The sequence below is a fragment of the Lolium rigidum genome, unplaced genomic scaffold (assembly GCF_022539505.1).
Source record: "Lolium rigidum isolate FL_2022 unplaced genomic scaffold, APGP_CSIRO_Lrig_0.1 contig_9424_1, whole genome shotgun sequence".
Lineage (NCBI taxonomy): Eukaryota > Viridiplantae > Streptophyta > Magnoliopsida > Poales > Poaceae > Lolium > Lolium rigidum.
In genome coordinates, this window is record NW_025901530.1 from 455,176 (window position 1) to 479,112 (window position 23,937).

Below are 23,937 nucleotides of genomic sequence, written 5' to 3' on the forward strand. Positions count from 1 at the left end.
AATTATGCGGTTTATTCAAGTGTGCAGGTATTGCTATGGATGAAGTGAGGAAGAAACTATTCTCTATATCGCTGTCTGGTAAAGCGGCGCATTGGTATAAATTACTGGATAATGGGGATTCTCTTGAATGGAATGATATTGTGCCCCGGTTTTATTCTAAGTTCGATCCTCCAAGTGAAATTCACAAGGATTGGAACCGCATATATAATTTTTGGCCTCATGATGGAGAGAGTATTGCCCAAGCATGGGGGAGATTGAAGTCTTTAATGCTCAAATGCCCCATTCATGAGCTTCCTGGTAATGTTATTATTGACAATTTCTATGCAAGACTTTCTTTTGAAGACAAGACCTTACTGGATACTTCTTGTTACGGATCATTCACGCGCAACAAAGAAGAGTTTAAAAGGGACCTTCTTAATCGGATCCGGGAAAATACTGAAGGATGGGAGAACGACAAAGATAGAGAATCGGGTATAAATTATGATTATAAATGCATTGAAGCTTTTATGGATACCGATAAATTTCGTAATATGAGTGCTACTTATGGTCTTGATTCTCAAGTTGCTTGCAAATCTTTATAAAGCTTTTGCCTCTCATTATGAATTGCCTAAGAAGAACTTTGATAAGTATCATGAACCGTATAAAGATAAAATTGATTCATCTATTAATAAATGTGTTGTAGTTGAAACTGTTGATCATGTCATTCCTGAAGCTTATATTGAAAAACTCATTTCCCTGCTAAAATGAAGGAGTACTCTGTTATAAATAGTGCGGTTCATAAAAGTGAAAAGAAACCTAAAGAACCTGAAGAACAAATAAAAGTTGAACCTGTTGTTGCAATAGTTAAAGATCTTGTGACTGAAAATGTGGAGGATGGTCATATTATTTTCTGTGAAGATGCTTCTAAGGAGGGTTTAAGGTTATTGGAAATATTGAAGAAACACCGAGGTGCTATTGGCTACACTCTTGATGACTTGAAGGGGATTTCTCCCTCTATTTGCCAACACGCCATTAATATGGAAGATGATGCGAAGCCTGTTGTTGAACCTCGGCGTCGTCTAATTCCTAAGATGAAGGATGTGGTAAGAAATGAGGTATTAAGACTTCTTGAAGCTGGTATTATATATCCTATTGCTGATAGTAGATGGGTTAGTCATGTGCATTGTGTTCCTAAGAAAGGAGGAATGACTGTTGTGCCTAATGATAATGATGAGCTCATACCTCAAAGAGTAGTTGTAGGGTATAGAATGTGCATTGATTATCGTAAAGTTAATAAGGTTACTAAAAAAGATCATTACCCTTTGCCTTTTATTGATCAAATGTTAGAAAGGTTATCTAAAAATACTCATTTTTGCTTTCTTGATGGTTATTCTGGGTTTTCACAAATTGCTGTTAAAACTACGGATCAAGAGAAAACCACTTTCACTTGTCCCTATGGAACTTATGCTTATAGACGTATGCCTTTTGGTTTATGTAATGCTCCTGCTACTTTTTAAAGATGCATGTCTGCTATTTTTCATGGCTTTTGCGAGAGTATTGTAGAGGTATTCATGGATGATTTTTCTGTCTATGGGAATTCTTTTGATAATTGCTTGCGGAACCTTGATAAAGTTTTGCAGAGATGTGAAGAAACTAACCTTGTTCTTAATTGGGAGAAATGCCACTTTATGGTTAATGAAGGAATTGTATTGGGACATAAAATTTCAGAGAGAGGTATTGAAGTTGATAGAGCTAAAGTTGAAGCAATTGAGAAGATGCCCTATCCTAGGGATGTTAAAGGTATTCGTAGTGTTCTTGGTCATGGTGGGTTTTATAGGAGGTTTATTAAAGACTTCTCCAAGATTTCAAAGCCTCTTGCTAATCTTCTTCAAAAAGATGTACCTTTTGTTTTTGATGATGATTGTAAGGAAGCTTTTGAAACTCTAAAGAAAGCCTTAACAACTGCTCCTATAGTTGAACCTCCTGATTGGAACTTACCATTTGAAATTATGTGTGATGCTAGTGATTTTGTTGTAGGCGCTGTTCTTGGACAGCGAGTAAATAAAAAATTGAATTTTATTCATTATGCTAGTAAAACTCTTGATGCTGCTCAAAGAAATTATGCTACTACTGAAAAAGAATTGTTAGCTGTAGTCTTTGCTTGTGATAAGTTTAGATCTTATATTATTGATTCAAAAGTTACTATTCATACTGATCATGCTGCAATCAGATACCTCATGCAAAAGAAAGATGCTAAGCCAAGGCTTATTAGATGGGTACTTCTGTTGCAAGAATTTGATTTACATATTGTAGATAGGAAAGGTGCTGATAATCCTGTCGCTGATAATTTGTCTAGATTGGAAAATATTGCTTATGATCCTGTTCCTGTTAATGATAGTTTCCAAATGAACAATTGGCTGTAATAAAGGTGAGCTCGCGAGATAGTCCTTGGTACGCTCGATTATGCTAACTTTATTGTTTCCAAGTACTTGCCTCCAACCTTTTCAGCTCGAGCAAAGGAGGAAATTCTTTTATGACTTGAGGAATTATTTCGGGATGACCCACACTTATATAAAGAAGGAGTGGATGGTATTCTGCGAAGATGTGTTCCCGAATATGAACAACAAGAGATATTGAGTAAATGTCATGGTAGTGCTTATGGAGGACATCATGCCGGAGATAGAACCGCCCAAAAGGTTCTACAATCAGGTTTTTATTGGCCAACTCTCTTCAAAGATGCAAGGAAGTTTATTTTATCTTGCGATGAATGCCAAAGGGTTGGAAATATCTCCAGACGTAATGAAATGCCTATGAATTATACTCTTGTTATTGAACCGTTTGATTGTTGGGGATTTGACTTCATGGGGCCTTTTCCCTCTTCAGAAGGTAACACTCATATACTTGTTGCTGTTGATTATGTTACTAAATGGGTGGAAGCCATACCTACAAAAAGTGCTGATGGTGAGACCTCTTTAAGAATGCTTTTAGATATTATTTTTCCTAGATTTGGAGTTCCTAGATATATTATGACTGATGGAGGTTCTCATTTTATTCATGGTGGTTTTAGAAAAACTCTTGCTAAATATGGTATTAATCATAGAATTGCTTCCGCTTATCATCCTCAAACTAGTGGGCAAGTAGAACTATCAAATAGAAAATTAAATCTATCTTGCAGAAGACTGTTAATAAAACTAGAAAGAATTGGGCTAGTAAATTGAAGGAAGCACTATGGGCTTATAGAACTGCTTATAAAAATCCCATGGGAATGTCACCTTATAAAATGGTTTATGGAAAAGCTTGTCATTTACCTTTAGAACTAGAGCACAAAGCTTATTGGGCTGTTAGAGAATTAAATAAAGATCCTAAACTAGCTGGTAATAAGAGGTTGCTGCAATTGAGTTCTCTAGATGAATGGAGAAGTGAAGCTTATGAAAATGCTAAACTCTTTAAAGAGAAAGTTAAAAAAATGGCACGATAGAAGGATTATTAAAAGAGAATTTAATATTGGGGATAAAGTCCTATTGTATCGGTCTCATCTCAGATTCTTTGCAGGGAAATTACTCTCGAAATGGGAAGGACCATATGTTGTTGAGGAGGTGTATCGTTCAGGAGCAATTAAAATTAGCTCTCTCCAAGGCAATGCCACACAAGTGGTGAATGGACAAAGACTCAAGCATTATATCTCAGGTGATTCTTACAATGTAGATGTTGATGTTATTCGAGTGGAAACACCGGAGGCCTTCATCAAAGGTCAAATTGACAGTCCGCCAGAACTCGACTTTGAATAGGTAACAGTACTGGTAATAAAAAGTTCGCAATTTACTTTCCGAACAATGTTTTTGCTGTTTTTGGAAAATATGAAAAATTACGAGATCGAAACGGAGTGGAGGAGACGCACGAGGGCGTGCCCTCATAGGCCGGCGCGGGCCCCATCCAGGCCGCGCCGCCCTATGAGCTGGCCGCCTCGTCGCCTCTTTCTGACTCTGGTTCGACCTGGTACTTTCCTTATTACATACAAATTCCTGCTATATAATCCCCAGGACCCCTGGAGGTCCGTATATCGTTTTCTCGATGTGTTTTGTTTCGAGCTGTTTCTGCCAGGATCTGTTTTCAGTCTAGAAGCACCATGGTCTCCAAGAACAAGGGCAAGGAGCTTTCGGATGAAGATATTCAAGATCCCGAGTGGAAAGAGGTGGACAAGAGCGTCGAGGAAGAGGATGAAGAAGAGGTGGAGGAAGACTCGCGCGCATACCCGCGTGCTACCATCGCAAGCATCGAGGTGGTGGATAACCCTTTTAGTGCAAACAAGAGCGCAAGAATTCGCACCGGAGGAAGGGTTCCCCGTCATTACCTAGCTCCAAAGACATCTTCTTCAGGCACTCACCATCCCTTCCGCAATCTAATTTTCAATAGTCAAATTGAAAGGACTCCCAAGGCAGCATTGCCTAGCAATTGGGATATAGATCGTTCTAACACTGCAGGAAGGATGAAGCCTGAGGGTGAAGAGTGGGGAAATAACTCCAAGAGTTGGGACTCGCCGTCGGACATACTTCTTAACCGCGTCGAGCACAATTCGGAGATGATCCGCAACCTCATGTACAAGATTGATGAGCTTCAGGAGCTTGTTGAGAAGCTTGTCAAGAATTCATCACCACCATCGCCGAAGGAGTAATTCATCATCGGTATTGGCATCCCCTTGGTTTGTTCCAAGCTTGGGGGAGTGCCGCGGTATCACATCATCACTACCTTTTACTTTTTACTATCAAGTAGTGTCATATCGTGAGTAGGGAAGTTATCATATAAGATGGGTTGCAGTGTGGAAGTATCTCTCCTTTAGTTGATTGTCTATGTATCCCTTGGTGTGAGTTATCGTTATGGAATATTAATGAGAAGTCTTATCATTTACATGTTGCACATCTTATTTTAGTTTGCAATCCTTATTATATGATTGATCTTGTTATTAGTATTGGTATCACTTTGGGAGCATTGAATAAATCTATTTGGTTTTGGCAAACTTAGGATTGGTCAATAACAACAACACTTTGAGGTTTAAGTAGAAAAGAGAAATACATGTAGTTGTTTCATTATCTTTGTTTCTTGTTAGCTCATAGCTTATTATTCTGAAGTTAAAACTGTTTGTGCTTGCAAGGAAGATGCATGATTGTTTCTATCACATGTATATTTGTTTGTTTCCCTCGACTCTTATGCTTGCTAATTAACCTTGCTAGCCAAAGACCTGTACTGAGAGGGAATACTTCTCGTGCATCCAAACCTTAACCCAAACCTATGTCATTTGTGTCCACCATAACTACCTACTACATGGTATTTCCTGCCATTCCAAGTAAATACTTTGTGTGCTACCTTTAAACAATTCAAAATTTACTATCTCTTATTTGTGTCAATTTTTTATAGCTCATGAGGAAGTATGTGGTGTTTTATCTTTCAATCTTGTTGGGCAACTTTCACCAATGGACTAGTGGCTTCATCCGCTTATCCAATGATTTTGCAAAAAGAGCTGGCAATGGGATTCGCAGTCCCAAATTAATTAACCTAAATAGACACTCCTCCATGGTATGTGATTGATGGACGGCACCCGAAGGATTCGGTTAGCCATGGCTTGTGTAAGCAAAGGTTGGGGGAAGTGTCATCATAATAAAACTAAAATAAAAAGGCACTCCTTCATGGTATGAGATTGTTGGCAGGCACCCGAGGATTCGGTTAGCCATGGTTTGTGAAAGAAAGGTTGGAAGGAGTGCCACACAAAAATAAAAATAAAATGGGAGCCTCTCTTTGAAGGTTTGTCTGGCAAGGGGGTTAGAGTACCCGCTACCAGTCGTTGACAACAACAGACACCTCTCAAAATGTTACTTTCATTCTCCTTATATGATTTCAAAACTGAAAAAGCTCTAGCACATGATTTAATCCCTGCTTCCCTCTGCGAAGGGCCTGTCTTTTACTTTATGATTGAGTCAGTAAACCTATTTCCCTCCATCTTAAGCAAGCATTTGAGTTGTTGTGATCAAACTACTATATTGTGATTTATCTCATCATGTCTTTTACTTTTCCTTGTTTAGTACAAGTTTTATCTGAATGAATATAGCTTTGAAAGTTATCAATGATCATGAGGAGATTATTATGATTGAATATGCAAGTTGTGCCATATAAACTTTAACATAAGAGCGCAGCTCGATAGATAATTATAACCTGTTAACTGTTCTTTGACCAAGAACGAAGTTTGCCATCACCAACTATGATTTCTTATGCACCTTTATTTGTGATTACCTTATACTTGTTTCAAGTTGAATTATATGAGGAAGTTGTTTACTAGAATGTCTTGTGTGAATGAATATGATGCTTCTTGTCCGTATTTTATTTATCGACTCTTCACTCCATAAACATGTGGTCCTGTTTACCGAGTTCAGTCTCGCTTGGGGACAAGCGAAGTCTAAGCTTGGGGGAGTTGATACGTCCAATTTGCATCACTATTTTATATCGTAATTTGCTGTTATTCATTGATATATTTCATATTTGGGGATAATACTTATGTTATTTCATCTATTTTGCATGATTCATGATTATTGGAGGATCGCGCACCGGAGTCGGGATTCTCATCGGAAAAAGCGCCGTCAGAATGCAATATTTCGGAAGATCAACAGTTGACGGAAATTATATGAAAAATCCTATTTTTCCAGATGACGAAGGGAGCCAGAAGGGGGAGCCGAGGGGACCCGAGGTGGGCCCACCTCATAGGCCGACGCGGCCCAAGGCCTGGCCGCGCCGCCCTATGAGGAGGGGGCCCATAGCCCTCTCTCGCCTCCTTTTCTTCGCGAACGTCTTCGTCCCGAAAACCTAAGCTCCAGGGGATAGGTCGCGAAGAGTCACAGCCGCCTCTGCGGGGCGGAGAACACCAGAGAGAAAAGAGCTCTCCGGCAGGCTGAGATCCGCCGGGGAAATTCCCTCTCGGAGGGGGAAATCGACGCCATCGTCACCGCCATCGAGTTGGACATCATCTCCATCATCATCATCATCATCTCCATCATCATCACCGCCGTCTCCACCGCTGCACATCGTCACCGCTGTAACAATTTGGGTTTGATCTTGATTGTTTGATAGGGGAAACTCTCCCGGTGTTGATTTCTACTTGTTATTGATGCTATTGAGTGAAACCGTTGAACCAAGGTTTATGTTCAGATTGTTATTCATCATCATATCACCTCTGATCATGTTCCATATGATGTCTCGTGAGTAGTTCGTTTAGTTCTTGAGGACATGGGTGAAGTCTAAATGTTAGTAGTGAAGTATGGTTGAGTAATATTCAATGTTATGATATTTAAGTTGTGGTGTTATTCTTCTAGTGGTGTCATGTGAACGTCGACTACACGACACTTCACCTTTATGGGCCTAGGGGAATGCATCTTGTACTCGTTTGCCAATTGCGGGGTTGCCGGAGTGACAGAAACCTAAACCCCCGGTGGTATATCGATGCAGGAGGGATAGCAGGATCTCGAGTTTAAGGTTGTGGTTAGATTTATCTTAATTACTTTCTTGTAGTTGCGGATGCTTGCAAGGGGTATAATCACAAGTATGTATTAGTCCTAGGAAGGGCGGTACATTAGCACAGGTTCACCCACACAACACTTATCAAAACAATGAAGATTAATTAGCCGTATGTAGCGAAAGCACTAGACTAAAATCCCGTGTGTCCTCGAGAACGTTTGGTCATTATAAGTAAACAAACCGGCTTGTCCTTTGTGCCAAAAATGATTGGGCCACTCGCTGCAATTGTTACTCTCGCACTTTACTTACTCGTACTTTATTCATCTGCTACATCAAACCCCCCTGAATACTTGTCTGTGAGCATTTACAGTGAATCCTTCATCGAAACTGCTTGTCAACACCTTCTGCTCCTCGTTGGGATCGACATTCTTACTTATCAAAGATACTACGATACACCCCCTATACTTGTGGGTCATCAACCATCGCCTCGAGGCTTGAGCTTGGAGTTCCTTTCTTGAGGGAAACGGTCCTTGCGAAGATGTATCCACACTAGGTCTCCTTCATTGAAGATCCGTGCCTTTTTCGTCATGTTGAGGCGTGTTGCTTGACGAAGAACTTGTTGCTTGATTGTTGCCCTTGTATCTTCATGTAGCTTCTTCATGTATTGTGCTCGCTTGTCGATGTTCATGTTTACTTGCTCATGTAGCGGAAGAGGAAGGAGGTCAATCGCCGTAGGTGGTTCAAACCCGTAGACAACCATGAATGGGCTTCTCATTGTTGTAGAGTGCTTGGCTCGGTTGTAGGCAAACTCCGCATGTGGGATGCAATCTTCCCATGACTTCAAATTCTTCTTGACAAGGACGCGGAGTAGTGTGGAGAGGCTTCGGTTCACCACTTCGGTTTGCCCATCGGTTTGTGGGTGCGAGGATGACGAGAACAAAAGCTTGACGTTGAACTTGGCCATTAGTGTCTTCCAAAGGTAACTCATGAACTTGACATCTCGATCCGACACAATGCTTCTTGGTACACCGTGGAGTCTCACAATTTCCCTAAAAAACAAGGAGGCAATGTGTGAAGCATCATCCGTTCGGGAGCATGGTATGAAATGAGCCATTTTAGAGAATCGATCAACCACTACAAAAATTGAATCATGACCATATTTGGTTCTAGGCAATCCTAGCACAAAATCCATACTTATATCGGACCAAGGAGCATAAGGAATAGGCAATGGTGTATAAAGACCATAGGGGTTGGAAGTTGACTTAGCTTGTAAGCATGTTGTACACCGTCGGCAAAGGCGCTCCACGTCGCGGTACATTCTTGGCCAATAATAGTGAGTGGAGAGCATGGCATATGTCTTCTCTCGTCCAAAGTGTCCCATAAGACCACCACCATGCGATTCTTGTAAGAGCAAAAGGCGAAGCGAAGACATGGGAATACAAAGTTTGTTGCCCTTGAACAAGAATCCTTGGTGCAAATAGAAATCATCGATGCCCTTCTCACTAGAACACTTTGCAAAGATTGGGCCAAAGAAAGTATCGGAGGCATATAAGTCTTTGATTTCATCAAGACCCAAAACATGAACATCCAAACGAGTGAGTGAAAGGGTGAGCTTGCGGGAAAGAGCATCCGCAACAACATTGTCCTTGCCCTTCTTGTATTTGATTACATATGGAAAGGACTCAATGAACTCAACCGACTTTGCATGTCTTTTGTTCAAATTGTGTTGACTTTTCAAATACTTCAAAGACTCATGGTCGGAGTGGATAACAAACTCTTTTGGCCAAAGATAGTGTTGCCAAACTTCAAGAACACGAACCAAAGCATAAAGTTCCTTGTCATATATAGGATAGTTGAGGCGTGCGCCATCCAACTTCTCGCTATAGTATGCCACGGGTTTTCCATCTTGCATAAGAACTCCACCAATACCGAGTCCACTCGCATCACATTCAATCTCAAAAGTTTTGGAAAAGTTCGGAAGAACAAGGAGTGGAGCTTCGGTAAGTCTCTTTTTCAACTCATCAAAAGCTTTTTGTTGTGCTTTGCCCCACACAAATGGAACATTCTTTTTCGTAAGCTCATTCAAAGGGCAAGCAATTGTGCTAAAATCTTTCACAAAGCGGCGATAGAAACCGGCAAGTCCATGAAAACTTCGAACTTGACCAACATTGGTAGGAGTGGGCCAATTGTGGATGGCCTCAACCTTGGAAGAATCAACTTCAATACCATTAGCGGAAACCACAAATCCAAGGAAAACCAACTTGTTTTGTGCAAAGGTGCACTTTGGAAGATTTGCATAAAGCTTCTCATGACGCAAGATGCATAAGACTTCTCTCACATGTTGCACATGGTCCTCGAGATTTTTGCTATAAATGAGAATATCATCGAAATAGACAACCACACTCTTGCCAATGAGAGGTCGCAAGATGTGATTCATGAGGCGCATGAAAGTAGATGGAGCATTTGAAAGACCAAATGGCATGACAAGCCATTCATAGAGACCAAGTTTGGTCTTGAATGCCGTCTTCCATTCATCACCTATTGCCATGCGAATTTGGTGGTAGCCACTACGCAAATCAATCTTACAGAAAATCGTGGCACCAATCAATTCGTCAAGCATGTCATCTAAACGCGGAATGGGATGGCGGTATCGAACGGTAATGGCATTGATGGGGCGACAATCCATACACATTCGTTGCGTCTCATCCGGTTTGGGAACAAGAATCACGGGAACCGCACAAGGGCTTAAGCTTTCACGAACATACCCTTTTTCGAGAAGGTCTTGTATTTGGCGTTGGATCTCCTTTGTGTCTTCGGGGTTGGTGCGATAGGCGGCGCGGTTTGGTAGAGGGGCGCCGGGTATGAGGTCGATGCGGTGCTCAATCCCTCGAAGCGGTGGTAGTCCATGAGGAAGCTCGTCGGGGAAGACATCTTGGAACTCCTTCAAAAGAGACAACAAAGACGAAGGAAGTGTTGTTAAGTTGTTAGTCTCCGAAGATGGCCCCTTGCAAATGAGCACATAGTGCAATTTGGTGGATGGGTTGTGGTGCACTTCTCTCATCTCACTCTTGGTAGCTATGAGGACACTCTTCATCTCACTCATATATGGCTTGTGGCGCTCACTTTCTTTTTGGTGGTTCACTCTCTCACCACTCATCTCACTAGTGATGGTAGCTTCCTTAGCCCTCGCTAAAGCCTTTGCATTGTCCGCAATTACTTGGCTAGGAGTCATTGGGCGTAGGATGAATGTCTTGTCGCCGACCTTGAAGCTATAGGCATTTGTGTAGCCATCATGGCTTGCTCTTTTGTCATATTGCCAAGGGCGACCAAGTAGCATGTGGCACACCGTCATGGGTACGACATCACAATCAACGGTGTCTTCATAGGCGCCAATCTTGAAGGATACGGAGACGGTGTGTTGTATCTTGACGTTTCCATTGTCACTTAGCCATTGCACATGGTAAGGATGGGGGTGTTTCCGGAGTGTGAGGTTGAGCTTGGAGCATAGTTCGGTGCTTGCAAGATTGTGGCAACTCCCTCCATCGATGATAACCTTTATTGACTTGCCATTGATTCCGGCTCTTGTTTGGAAGATGTTGCACCTTTGATCTTCATTGGGGAGTGCATTGGTTGTCAACACTTTGGTCACCACAAGAGATGGGCTTGCATCATGCACACATAGGACTTCCTCTTGGTCTTCCAAGTCATCATCTTCATGATTGGTTGCGGCTTGTACCAAGGCTTCATATTCACCTTCACTCAAGTACTCCACATCTCCATCATCTCGAGTTATCATAACTCTTGTGTTCTTGCATTCAAAGGATTTATGTCCTTGAGCCCCACACTTAAAGCAAGTGATGTTACTAGATCCCGTGGAAGCTTTGGAGGACATAGTTGATTGATCCGGCTTGAAGCTTGTTGTCTTGAAGGAACTCTTCGTTTGCTTGGGAGGATCCTTGGGAGCAATAGCACTTGTGTTCTTGATGCTTGAGGAGGTGTTTGTTGCATTTCGCGCGGCGAAGAAGGACTTTGTTTTTGCACTTGCTATGTCTTCTCGCACTTGGCGCTCGGCTCTTGTAGCTTGATGAAGCAACTCAACCATGTTGGTGTAAGGCAAGAACTCCACTATCCTCTTGATGGGAATGTTCAATCCACTCAAGAATCTTGCCATTGTTTGCTCTTCTCGCTCATCCACATTGGCACTCATCATGGTCATGTGCATCTCCTTGTAGTACTCCTCAACGGACTTGTAGCTTTGCTTGAGTTGAGTAAGCTTATTGAAGAGGTCGCGTTTATGGTGGTTGGGCACAAAGCGCTTGTGCATGACTTCTTGCATCTCTTCCCATGTGTCAATGGGCTCTAGATCTTCCTTGTCACGCTTCTTGTTCACTTCTTCCCACCAAACATTTGCATATCCTTCAAACTCTAGTGATGCCATGGCCACTTTCTTTGCTTCGGAGAAGTTGTGTATGCGGAAAATCTTGTCAACCTTGAGAACCCAAGATAGGTATGCATCGGGGTCTTCTTCTCCGTGGAATTTTGGCATGGTGAACTTGAGCTTCCCAAATATTTCCTCTTCATTGCGGTCATTGCGTCTAGGAGGTGGTCTTTCTTCACCAAGGTCTTGACGTTGTTGAGGTGGATGTTGTGGACCTTGAGCATCTCTATTGTTGTTGCGATGTTGTTGACGAAGAGGTGGTCTTCCATGACCTTCATCTTGATCATCATTGTTGTGGGGGCGTCGAGGCATCACACTTTCTTCACTTGATGCTTGGTGATGACTTGATTCTTCATTTCTTGCCCTTGGAGGAGGTCTTCTAGCATGAGGACGATCATCATGATGTCGGCGATTATCTTGACCTTGAGGGCGTTGAGGATGAAAAACATTGATGATTTGGCGCTCTTGGCGCGCTTGCCTTTGTTCCTCTTCATTAAGGCGTTGTCTTCTAGCTTGAGCTTCTTGTACTTGTCGTTGCCGTTCTTGTTCTTCAAGTGCTTGTTGTTCATTGCGGAGACGCTCTTGTTCCCTTGCTCAAACTAACTCTTGATCATGCCGAAGGCGTTCTTGCTCTTGTTGGAACTGAGCACGGAGATTCTCTTGTTGAAGGCGCTCTTCTTCAAGGCGTTGACGTTCTTGGACAAGTCGAAGTCGAGCTTGCTCCGCTTCTTGAGCTTGTTGTTGAAGAACTTGAACATCCACATTATGGTGGCGTGGGTCTTCATTGGAATCATGGTGAGACGGTGTAGGAGCTCTTGACCTTGAACTATGAGAGCGTGAAGACCTTGAGTGGTGTCTTCTATCTTCTTGACGGTTGAGTGTATGAAGGATATTGTCCAACGCCGTCTTCATTTCCCTTGTCTCTTGACCTTGTATGGCAAGTGTTGCCTTCAACTCATTGCCTTGAGTTTCAATCTTCTCATTGAGGTCTTGAACTTGGTTGTTGAGGTCAATCCTTTGCACTTGAGCTCTTTCTTCATAGCGGACGTTGGTCTCCTTGAGCATGGCTTCAAATTGATTGAGCTTGGCGTGGACGGCTTGAGTAGCTATCCAATGTTGGTGCCGCGTCATCGGTAGTTGGTTCCCTTCTCCACTAGACATGGTTACAACTAAAACAAGAACTATGTGGTGGGTGGTTAGGAAAGACTACCAAAAGTGTCAAAACTTGCAAACCAAAATCGAAAAGGTGTTTCAAGGCAGAGGGCAACCGATATGTATGCACACACACAAAAACAAAAACTCTATATGGTGTTAGGTATGGATGTGGAAAGCCAAATGGAAGAACCAAACGAAAAATCTATTGTCAAAAGTGGGTAAGATCCAAAAGTCACAAGTCAAAGGCGGTGATCACAAAAGGCATACACAAGGAGGAACACACGCGTGGGACAAAATGGGGTTAGCGCGACTTGGAAAATGAGCAAGAACAAAATGGTCCTAACGAAGACTACTAGCTCGGTGTCACGCTAACGCAAGAGAGACCGTGGCTTGGTTGCAAAATCGAGAAGCAACAAGATTTGCGCAAGACGCCTCTCTTCTCTTTTCTCTCTTTTGCTTAAAAGCTTTGGACTCTTTTGTGTATAGGTGTACTCACACACTTTTTCTTTTTCTTTTTGTATTTTTCTTTCGTTTTCTCACTATGTAAGGATACTACTATCTATGTAAGTATGTCACACTCCTTTTGCTTATCTTTTCACACGAGCTTGCTTCGAAGCTTTGCTCAACACACGCACACCCTCATGGTCGGGATGCTTGCGCAATGCTTCGCAACACTAGAAAGCCACTCTCGATAGGAAAGGTACGCAAAAGAGGCTAGGGTTACAAGTTAGGAGCAAGTTATACCACTTGATGATGGTGACCGACGATCTTGAACTTGCTATGGTGGTGGAAGGTGTCAAATGAACCGCTTGGATCCTCGGGGTGCCGTCGTCGTTGTCGATGTTGCGGAAGCTTTGTGGTAGCTGAAATGGCACTCAAACCGAAGTCCAAACACAAGGGGGTTAGTGCCAAAACGAAAAACGAAGGTAGCTGTGAAAAATTCGGCCAGCCGGAACTTCCGGTCCTGAGGGGCGGTACTTCCGGTCCCGGGCGGAACTTCCGGTCCTGCCGGGCGGAACTTCCGGTCGCAATCAGATCTGCGGGCTGTTCGACGATTTGGGCGGAAATCCGGTCCGAAATTCTTCGAATTCGAGGAAAATTTGGCACTAAAAGCTGTGGGAAGGTGGGGGAATTGCAGATCAACACCAAAGACAAGTTTCTATTGGAGCAAAACCACAAACAACTCAACCAATCGCGAGATCGATCCAAGGCCAATTTGGGGCTATTTTTTGGGAAAAAAATTTGGTAATTTTTTTGGGCGAAATTGGTGGAATTGGGGGATGTGGGGGTCAAATCCTTGGCAACCAAAGAGCTTCTAATACCATATGATAAGGGCTAAGCCCAAGGATGTGCCCGATCTTCACGGATTTGGGTGGAAATCGTGGGGGAGGTGGATGAACGCGATGAACACGAAGAATGCGAGGGGGAATCGTGGGGATATAACACACACACGCACACAAATCGGTTTTCCCTCATTGGCCCGAACCACCAACTCGATAGAGGTTGCGAGAAAAGACCTTCCGGTAGAAGTCCCGCAAAGAGATCGACAAATCGAAGCTCGAGAGATCTAGAAGGGTGAAAAGACCGGAAGGTTGATAGAAGTGCAAGCAAAAGACCAAATAGGTAGAAGTGCAAGCAAAAGATCAAACAAACGGTAGAAGTCACCAAAGAGATCTTCACGAGTCGATAAGGAGCCCGAATGGGTACAAGATCAAAGATCTAGGTAGGGTTCCCACAAGGGTGAGCTAAGCTCAGGTTTAATTTCACATCAAGTCTAATCTCAGATCTGAGCCAACAAGGCTATTTATAGGTGGGGGCGAAGGGATAAGTTACACGCTGAAAAGTGCTGTCGTGCTGAAGTTCGATGGGGCGGAAGTTCCGGTCATCCTGGGCGGAAGTTCCGGTCATGGGCGGAAGTTCCGGTCTTGGGGGCTGGAAGTTCCGGTCGGGGCGGAAGTTCCGGCCAACTTCCGGCCTTGTTCCGGAATTTGCCCATTTCCTCGCAGTAACATCCAGGGGCGTTTTGGCGCAATTCCGGAAGTAGGGCGGAACTTGGGCGGAAGTTCCGGTGGGCGGAAGTTCCGGTCCCTCGGAGCGGAAGTTCCGACTTCATCCATTTCTCTGGGCGCTGGAAGGCATCTGGAAGGCATCTGGCCGGAAGTTCCGGTCCTGGGGGGCGGAAGTTCCGGCCTGGGCGCTGTAGCTCCATCTTCATCATTTCCAGCTCTCTCTCCATTGTCTTGGTCTCCATGGCTCGCGTCTTGGTCGATGTACCTGATTGAACATAGGGTATTTGCATGAAGTAGCAAGCCATCCAAAGGGGTATCAAAAGCATACGTGGAAAGGAGCGAATTCACCTCTTGGTGTAGGGCTTGGGCTCGAGCTCGTGTCATTGGACCACGAGGAGGGCTTGTCGGTCTTGAGGCGGCGGTGTCCGAAGGCCACCCCGTATCACCATGTTTGACTAATGTTACTATTATTTCTATTTAACAAACATTTCATATTGAACTTCAAGCGATAATTAAGATACAACTTACTACTACAACATAACTCTCTGCTAACATATTAAATGGTACACCATCGCTACAACACACTATAAGATCCATGATTACTGATAACTAAAACACTAAGAACGCAGCACACCCTTTCCCTTTCCCTTCGATGATGCAGCTTTCATGGCCTTGGTGCTAGGCTCGAAGTCGTCGTCCGAATCGACGACTGGCGGTGCAGCACTCTTGCCCTTCGAGGACTTGGCACTCTTGCCCTTCGACGATGCAGCTTTCTTTCCCTTGGTGCTAGGCTCGAAGATATCATCGTCGGCTTCACTCTCAGCCGCCCATCGTTCTGGATATTTCAAATCCCTTTCCCTATCTTCCTCATTCTTCCATGTTAGTGACTTCCACTTCTCATTCAACCTGATAAGCTCACACCTTATTTCCCGTGGGCTACGAGCATGCATCTTCTTCACTGGATATCCATAAGACCAAGTCTCAAATTTCCTACCGACCTTACGAAGCAAGGCGTCGCTACAGATGAACTCCTCGAAGGTCTCTATCTTACTCTCCCTCATCACATAGCGAGCATTGTCTAGAAGATATTCGGCCATGAATTCATTGAAAAGATGGGGGGGATTCTTATAAGGGGGATCCATCTTGTTGAGAGGCTACACTGAAAGACAAGAAAACAGTGGGGGTATTTATAGTCTAGAAGGGATGACTTTTCGGCGGGAAGATGTGAGCGAGAAAAATTGGGCGCGAAAGATTGGCGGCAGATTTGGGCGGGAATAAATGGCGGGAACATTGAGCGGGACAAATTGGGCGGGAAAAAGTGGCGGCAAACAATTGAGCCCAAATTTCTGACACAACATTTTCGGGGCAAATTCATTTCACATTAATACTACAACTGAAATTAAGATACATTGCAGCTGAAATTAAAATACGGCTTAGCACTACAACGGAATTTAAGATACAACGACAAACTAAAACTGAAATTAAGATACATTGCCGTACGACACATCACTCTACTTTCCCTGCGTCCACCGTGGCCATTTTCCGGACTTGTCGCCGCGTTCTTCCGCCGCTTGCGCCTCAGCAGCTCTTTCCCTTAGTCTCTTTCTCTCCGCTTCACGAGCCTCCCTGCGCACCTCTTCCTCTGCAAACCTACGTGCAGCCTCATCATCCATCCTCTTCTGATTCACCTCGCGATTACGAACTTGTTCCGCCCTAAGTTTCTGTATCTGCCTCTCTCGCTCTGCTTTTTCATTAGCACGAACCTTTTCCCAACGCTCCTCCTCAAAGAACGTTGCCCACTCACGCCGGTGTTTCTCCTCAACCTCCTGACGCGCCCAATCCGGCTGCTCCGTGTTTATCCAGTGAAACCATTTGCATAGGGGCGGGGGAGACTGCAACACAAAGAATAACATTAAATCACATTCATAAATAAATTAATGCCAACATTAAATTATGTCCAAACATACCGGCGGCCTGGTGGACGACGAAGCTAAACTACGGGGTGGATCATGCTCATAGCTCGCACACATGAAAAATTTCATGCCGAACTGCTCGGAGAAATCCTCCACCTGCATAACCTTTGCAAGACGGCCACACCAACACCGCTCCGCAGTCACACCCGGGGGCAAACTTGCAGCCTTCGCCTTCCCCGGCCTAAACTCCTGGTCAGATCAAGGCACACTCATGATGGCTAAGGGTGAGCAAACGGGATAAAAAAAGAGATACAAGAACTTGTGCAATCCAGAGTAGCGATGCACTCGCTTTTATAGGCAAAAATTCGACAGTGTGGCGGGAAAATATAGCGGGAGATAGTGGCGGGAGATGATGGTGGGAAGGAGTGGCGGGAAGAAGTGGCGGGAAGGGTGGCGGCAAAGGCGGGAGGGAAACACGGCGGTGCGAACACGAAAAGGCGGGAAAAATACTTGCTGCAAAAAATTGGGTTCAACAAACCCGATTTATTAAAGTCGGGTTCAAATTGCCCGATTTTTAGAAATCGGGTTCCCCCACCCCGATTACTTCTTTGTTGTTTTTCTTTTTTCTTCACGGCGCAGAAGAATGTTGTTATCGGGTTCCTCATCCCCGAGATAACTAATTCGGGTTCGTCTACCCCGATATTGCAATTTCGGGTTCAACCACCCCGACGGTGTATTATTTCTGAAATTTGCTAAAAACGGCTATTATTCCTGGAATTAATATTAAAAAGTGTATTATTTTAAAAAAATTCGCCAGTATATGTAGCCTTCCAAATAACCTGAAAAGAATGAGCATCAGCGCGTCACTTTTTTTTTTCTTGGGCCAAACCCGTTCCGACAAGGAGAAACCGAAGCAGAGTATCCTACTCATCAAAATCATCATCACAACTTTCCGATCCAGCACGTGCGGGCCCACACATACTCAGGGGCATTTTCGTCACTCTATCCCACACTCCACTCCCAGCTCAGCTACTCCGCTCTCGACCTCTCCACTCTTCCGCAGCTCAATGGCGGCCGACGAGGCCGACGCGCCGCCGCCGCCCACCAAGCCCGCGCCCGCGCCCTCGCCCGCTCCGCCGACGCCTTCCCTACCGCCACAGGACCCGGCCGAATCTCCCCTGGCCGCCTACCTGGGCCTCGCGTTCGCGCTCTTCCTCGCCACCCTCCCCGCCGCCGGCGGCCCGCGCCACGTGGCGTCGCTGCAGTCGCGGGGCCGTCTCCTGGCGGCGCGCCTCCTGGCCGCCGAGGACCAGCTCCGCCAGCTGCGCGCGCGCAGGCGCGAGGACGCCCGCGCCAACGCGCGCGCCGCCGAGATCCTCGCCGCCCGCCGCGCCTCCTGGTCCGACTCCCTCGCGCGCGCCGCCGACGAGGCCGCCGCCCTCCGCGCGCGCCTCGCCGACGCCGAGCAGCTGGCCGCGGCGCAGCGGGCCCGCGCCGACCGGCTCGAGCGCGAGGCCCTGGAGCGCGACTCGCTCCTCAGCGCGCTCCTCGCCGCCACCCGCGCCGGCGACGCCCACGCCCACTTCCGCGGCGGCCGCGAGCAGGAAGAGGACGCGGATGCGCGGGAGCATTCGTCGGATCCCGCCGAGCCGTACGGCGACACCGACGCGGAGGCCCTGGCCGCCGCGGCGGCGCTCTACGCCCAGCAGCGCCAGCAGCAGGACGGCTTTGCTGGCGACGACTTCTACGCGTCGGCGGCGGCGGCGGCGTCGGGAATGCCGCCTTGGATGGACGCGCGATCGAAAGGGTGGCAGGTAAAGGCTACCAAAAGTCCCCAACTTTTCCCCATTGATCTCTCGTCTTTTCGCCACCAAAAGTACCTTTCATCTTTCAATAATGTGGAGAACACGGTCAGATTATCATTGACTGGTTTTCTGTTTAATGTCGGCCAATGCATGCTCGCTCATTTGGGTGGGGCAAAATTAATGCTAAACAGCACTCCTGTTGAATTTCTAGCACTCTTTGGTCATCATGTTCATCTCTCCCCCGTCTTTTCTGTTGCTAGTACTGTACTATACTACCTTTCATCTTTCAATAATGTGGAGAACACTGTCAGATTATGATTGACTGGTTTTCTGTTTAATGTCGGCCATTGCATGCTCATTTGGGTGGGGCAAAATTAATGCTAAACAGCACTCCTGTTGAATTTCATTAGGAGTACTCTTGGTGCATCATGTTTTTGCCAAAAAAAAGGCCTACCAGCTTACTCAAATTTTGGGGTTCCGTTTGCTCTGTCATCTTCTTGTAATAATATCATATCATGTATTCTTTCAGCCCTATGTTTTTTTGTTTATTTAGAAGGTTCAGAGTATGGTTAGTTAGTATAGCCTTTTATGACTACATATGCGTACTAACTAGCTTAAATGGGTAGTTCAAACAAATACATGCCTGAGTAGACAGCAATCCATGGATGGTGAAGATCACAAAGCTGTTGTTGGTTGTGTACATATGTAAACTCCAAATGTCCTTGATCTTCCTATATCATATAATGTGGCAATGTAGATGAGCCTCTACTTATTCACGGGTTGATATTGGCCATTCGGTCGAAACGTTGCATATATTTGCAATGAGAGGATGATTGTAACATTGCCTTTCTTCTCAAAGGTAGACAAACTTGCCGCTCTGTCCCTAGGTTATTAGGAACATTGTCATGTCAGACAGTCAAACTTAATGTGAAAGCCATATTTCTTGTCCATGAAGTTGTATGTGTTATATTTACCCTACAATTTGTATTAAAGACATACAGAACTATTTTAGGACTTGAGTCACACAAATTGCTAGATGATCTAGATAACTGTTGCAACTCAGTTTTACTAGATAGGTTTCTACTACTCCTGGTGCATCCATGTTTTTTTCCCAAAAAACGGTTCTATCACTTTACTGAATTTAGGGGCTGTGTAGTTGAATTTATAATTCATTGCAAATAATGGGCCTGAGTTAGTGATTCTCAATTTGAATTAGCTTCATTTATTAGTACCCCATTAGATTTGTCTGGTTGGTGCTAGCTAAAATGAACTATCCTGTCATGTGGTAGCTCTGCATACACATTTTTCCAGGAGTGATACCCCCTGAACCTCCATGCACAATGAGCCAAGCATGTTGCATTCAGAGTAGAATAGAACAGACGAATGACCACTTTGGCAGTCTCTTGGATCAACTAGAATTATGTCACTTTTTTTATGGGCTAACCTGCTTGCATCTGCATATGCAACAAAGCTACCTGAAAGAATCTCATGTGGCCCATTTGTAGACCTATGCTATGATCACAGGCATCCTGCTGTTTCTCATGGTAACTGCTGCGTTGAAATCATCATTGGCTGCTGGCCTTGGTGACCTAGTTACTGTATATGATGAAAACGCATAGGTTCTGTTAGCTCGTATAAAAAAAATTCTTTGCTTTCTGGTTCTGCTTTTATCTCCGTGTAATCTTAAATAAACTGTAAACTCTGTCTCCCTCTTCTTTGTACTGTCGCAGATATAACTTTAGAAGTGGACCTTGTTGTTCATCATTTAACGTTTACCTCAGTTCTTAATTACCCAACCAAATGCTCCGTATCCATTGTTTAACTGGATTAGCATAACATCTTAATATAGTCAATCAACTCATTTAGATTGACGAGTTGTCAACTGATGTTGTTTCAGTTTAGTTGACTATTTTAGGCCTATGATTGTTCTTGGTTCACCTACTTGTACAAACTCAGCTAAAGTAGGCAAATATTAACCTCATCTGTGAAATTTGTTATTTCAATGGCTAATTATTTTATATAAAACTTTCCATGCTTGCATGTTTCTGTTTCAATGGAGCAAGGAATTTCCTTGCGTGCATGTTTCTATTTCTAGAAGCATGGTGCTTACAAGCTCTGTCATGGATGCATATGAGACCTAATCAGTTTAATCTGTATTGCAACCTGCCAACATGCTCCAAATGATGTGTGTTTGTGTATTTGGATAAGCTATTGTCTGTGTTAATGTGCAGTCTTTCATCTTAATGCCATTGCTAGTGTGCAGTCCTCATCTTGCTCCGATCGAATAAAATCATCTCTTTGTAGTTTGAACTCAGTCATACATAAAGAGGAATATATATTTTAAAATTTATAGTTATGGTCGTCAACTCATGCCATTGCTGATGCCTTAACAAAACCAATGTGAGAACTGCAGAAGATATCATGGTTTCTAGAAAACCATGGCTCGGTTAGACTGATGGAGCATTGTTACATTGGGATTTGTTTGCCCATTTGTATCGTATCACTTATATGAACTTGCATCTTGTAGGACATGAAGTACGAACCGGTTGAGTCAATGTACAACACAAAGCATTCTGTACCACGGTAAACGGTCTAACTGAAGCACATGGTTCTGCAGAGTAGCAACTGAATAAATGTTACTCATCAATTACCTTCTCTAAACCACCCTTTGCTAAACAGGAGAGAATCACCTTGGAAGGTCGACGTCGAATCATCAGGAGTTCCTGGAAAGCTTCGTCTGCTTGAGCAGGAGTTAATTAATCTGGAGAAGGTTGGAAATGGAGATCTATCCAAGATCCCACTGGTGATGAGGAAGCAAGTAAAAAGATACCAAACTCTTGCTGGGAAGATTGATGATCTGTGCAAAAGAATGGTAGGTCTTTTCATCTGACATGGCATCTTCTTAATTATAGCTCCGGTGCTGCGTGTCTGCTCGATGTAAATATACAATCTGACATACAACATGATTAACATTCATGTGACCAAACTAGTGCTGCATTAATAAAGACGCATGTGGTGTCGTCCAGGGGTTACAGTAGTACACTTTTTGTTCATTTTAGTAGGACCAGTAGTTTCCTTGAGTCGCCTAAATCATGCTTCACTGAAGTACTTCTTTTCCTGGCTCTATTTTCTGACTCTTAAGTGTGTCGCTGTTTCTCCTTAGGATTGCCATTATAGTTAGTCCTTGTAGCCTTAAGCCACTGCAGCAAGAAAAAAACTAACCTATATGCATTATGGGCAGCAAGCAAGCGACCCCTGTGACTCCACACTCAACTCAGAGTTCAGAACGCAGAGGCAAACAGAGTACTTGCTGGAAGCATTTCACCTTCAGCACCGAGCAACTGAAACAAGGCAGAAGCTCAGCGCACTGCAAGCAGAGACCGCGAAGAGCAGCTTCGGCGACGAGCTGACAGCCGAAGCCAAGATGAGTACGAGAAGAGCGCTGAGCTCAGTCAGGAACAACTTCAAGGAGATCCAGCGAAGCCTTGAGATCTGGCTCGCTAGGATCCTGGGAGACCTCGAGGGTATGCTTGCGAGGGACGGGGCATCCCGGATCAGAGAGTACATCCTGTCTCCCTACGCGTCTGCTGTTCGATGAGTGTTCGGCTGTTATGGATCGGTTCTGTTACATCGATACACCATTGCCGTCGTCGGGTAAATTACCGCGTGCAAGTTCAGAATGTGAGGTCATCGAGCTCCTTGTTCTTAGTTCGTATTGTGGCAAGCTCTAGCAAATATGAAGAGAAGTGATCTAAGGCCATGCATCGAATTTCGATCTAAGCTTCTACAAAATCATCGCCTCTTCCTCTCGGTATCAAGTTTTGATGCAGAGTTTGACCATGTTCTAGAGCACTTCTCTTCATATTTATCAAGATTGCTGTCAAGAATTCCACAAGGGAAGAGTGCACCCAGGTTTGATCGGCTCGCAGTGTTTATGCCCTTTTTCTGTAGTTCATTTGGGTAGCATGTTGTACATGTTGTTTTTGTTTATGGTTATGGTGAACTCATTACACTGTATGTCTGTATCTAGCACATTTGTCTGGTGCACAGAACTGCACCAGCCTTGTTATTAGTATTGATCTGTGTACATTTGTAATTGTTGAGCCTCATTGCAATGCTAGAATATTGCTATGTTTATCATATGATTATTACTGCTGCATAAATAAATGGGTGTGCCTACGTCTCAGTTGACTGAGATTTTCTTAAGTCTCAGTCAACTCAGAAAAGTGCAACTACAGTTTAAAGAAAAGTGCAACTACAGTTTAAAAAAAAGTGCAACTCGGTTCAGTTACACATTTCTGTCAGAAAAGTGCAATTGCACTTTTTTAACAGAAAAATGCAACTCAAGGCATATTTTTGTAAGTGACTTAGACTTAAGAAAATCTCAGTTGACTGAGACATAGCAAAACCGTAAATAAATAGGCAGATAAATAAATCAGTACATCTCAGTCTGAGCTTCTGGAATAAGATGTCTTTTGCATGCTTAGAAAATGAGGATTAAACACACTCAGACAAGGATGTGATAGGTTCTCAACATGACCATAATACACACCTGCATTTAGTCCACAAATTACCTGGCCATGGACATGGCCATGGCACTGATCTAGATTAACCCTAATAAACACTTCTTTCCCTCGCCCTCCCCAGTATCTCTTTCCCAGCTCCAAACCCCAAACACAAATTAACTCCTCCATATATACTTGTAAATTAAGTACTAGTATGAGATATTAATCTTTCCCCCTCCCATTTCGCAAAGCTTGAAGCTTTTTTTCTGAAGTGAAATCTGAGCTCAGGTTTACCAATGCAGAATTCAGAATTCAGATTAGAGGTACTGCGCGTGTATCCTCTCCTTGTTCTCCTCCCACCACAGCTTCGCATTCAGCTCTGCAAACTTCTCACGGCTGCATGACAAAAAAATTCAAATTCAAATTCAAATTCAAGAACATCAAGAATTATCAGTACCAGATTCAGTTCATGTAAAAGTTTCAAATTAGAGCTGAGGCTGGGAGATGGACCTGAAGCGAACGCGGCGGAGCTCGCGGGCGCCGTCGGGGAGCTCGCGCACGGTGATGTACACGCCGGGCTCGTCCTGGATGACCCACTCCGTCACCTCCATCTCGCTCGCGTTGCTCACGGACACG

The 23,937-nt window shown here is 44.2% G+C and overlaps 1 protein-coding gene across 1 annotated transcript; it reads left to right on the top strand.

The window, feature by feature from the left end:
* Positions 1–18,058: 18,058 nt before the first annotated feature.
* LOC124682360 (MAP7 domain-containing protein 1) lies at positions 18,059–22,938 on the top strand. The gene is made up of 4 exons (XM_047217052.1): positions 18,059–18,805; positions 21,324–21,379; positions 21,476–21,668; positions 22,038–22,938. The coding sequence occupies exons 1-4, from the start codon at positions 18,059–18,061 to the stop codon at positions 22,392–22,394; spliced, it is 1,353 nt and encodes a 450-aa protein (XP_047073008.1). The 3' UTR covers positions 22,395–22,938.
* The last annotated feature ends 999 nt before the right edge of the window (positions 22,939–23,937 follow it).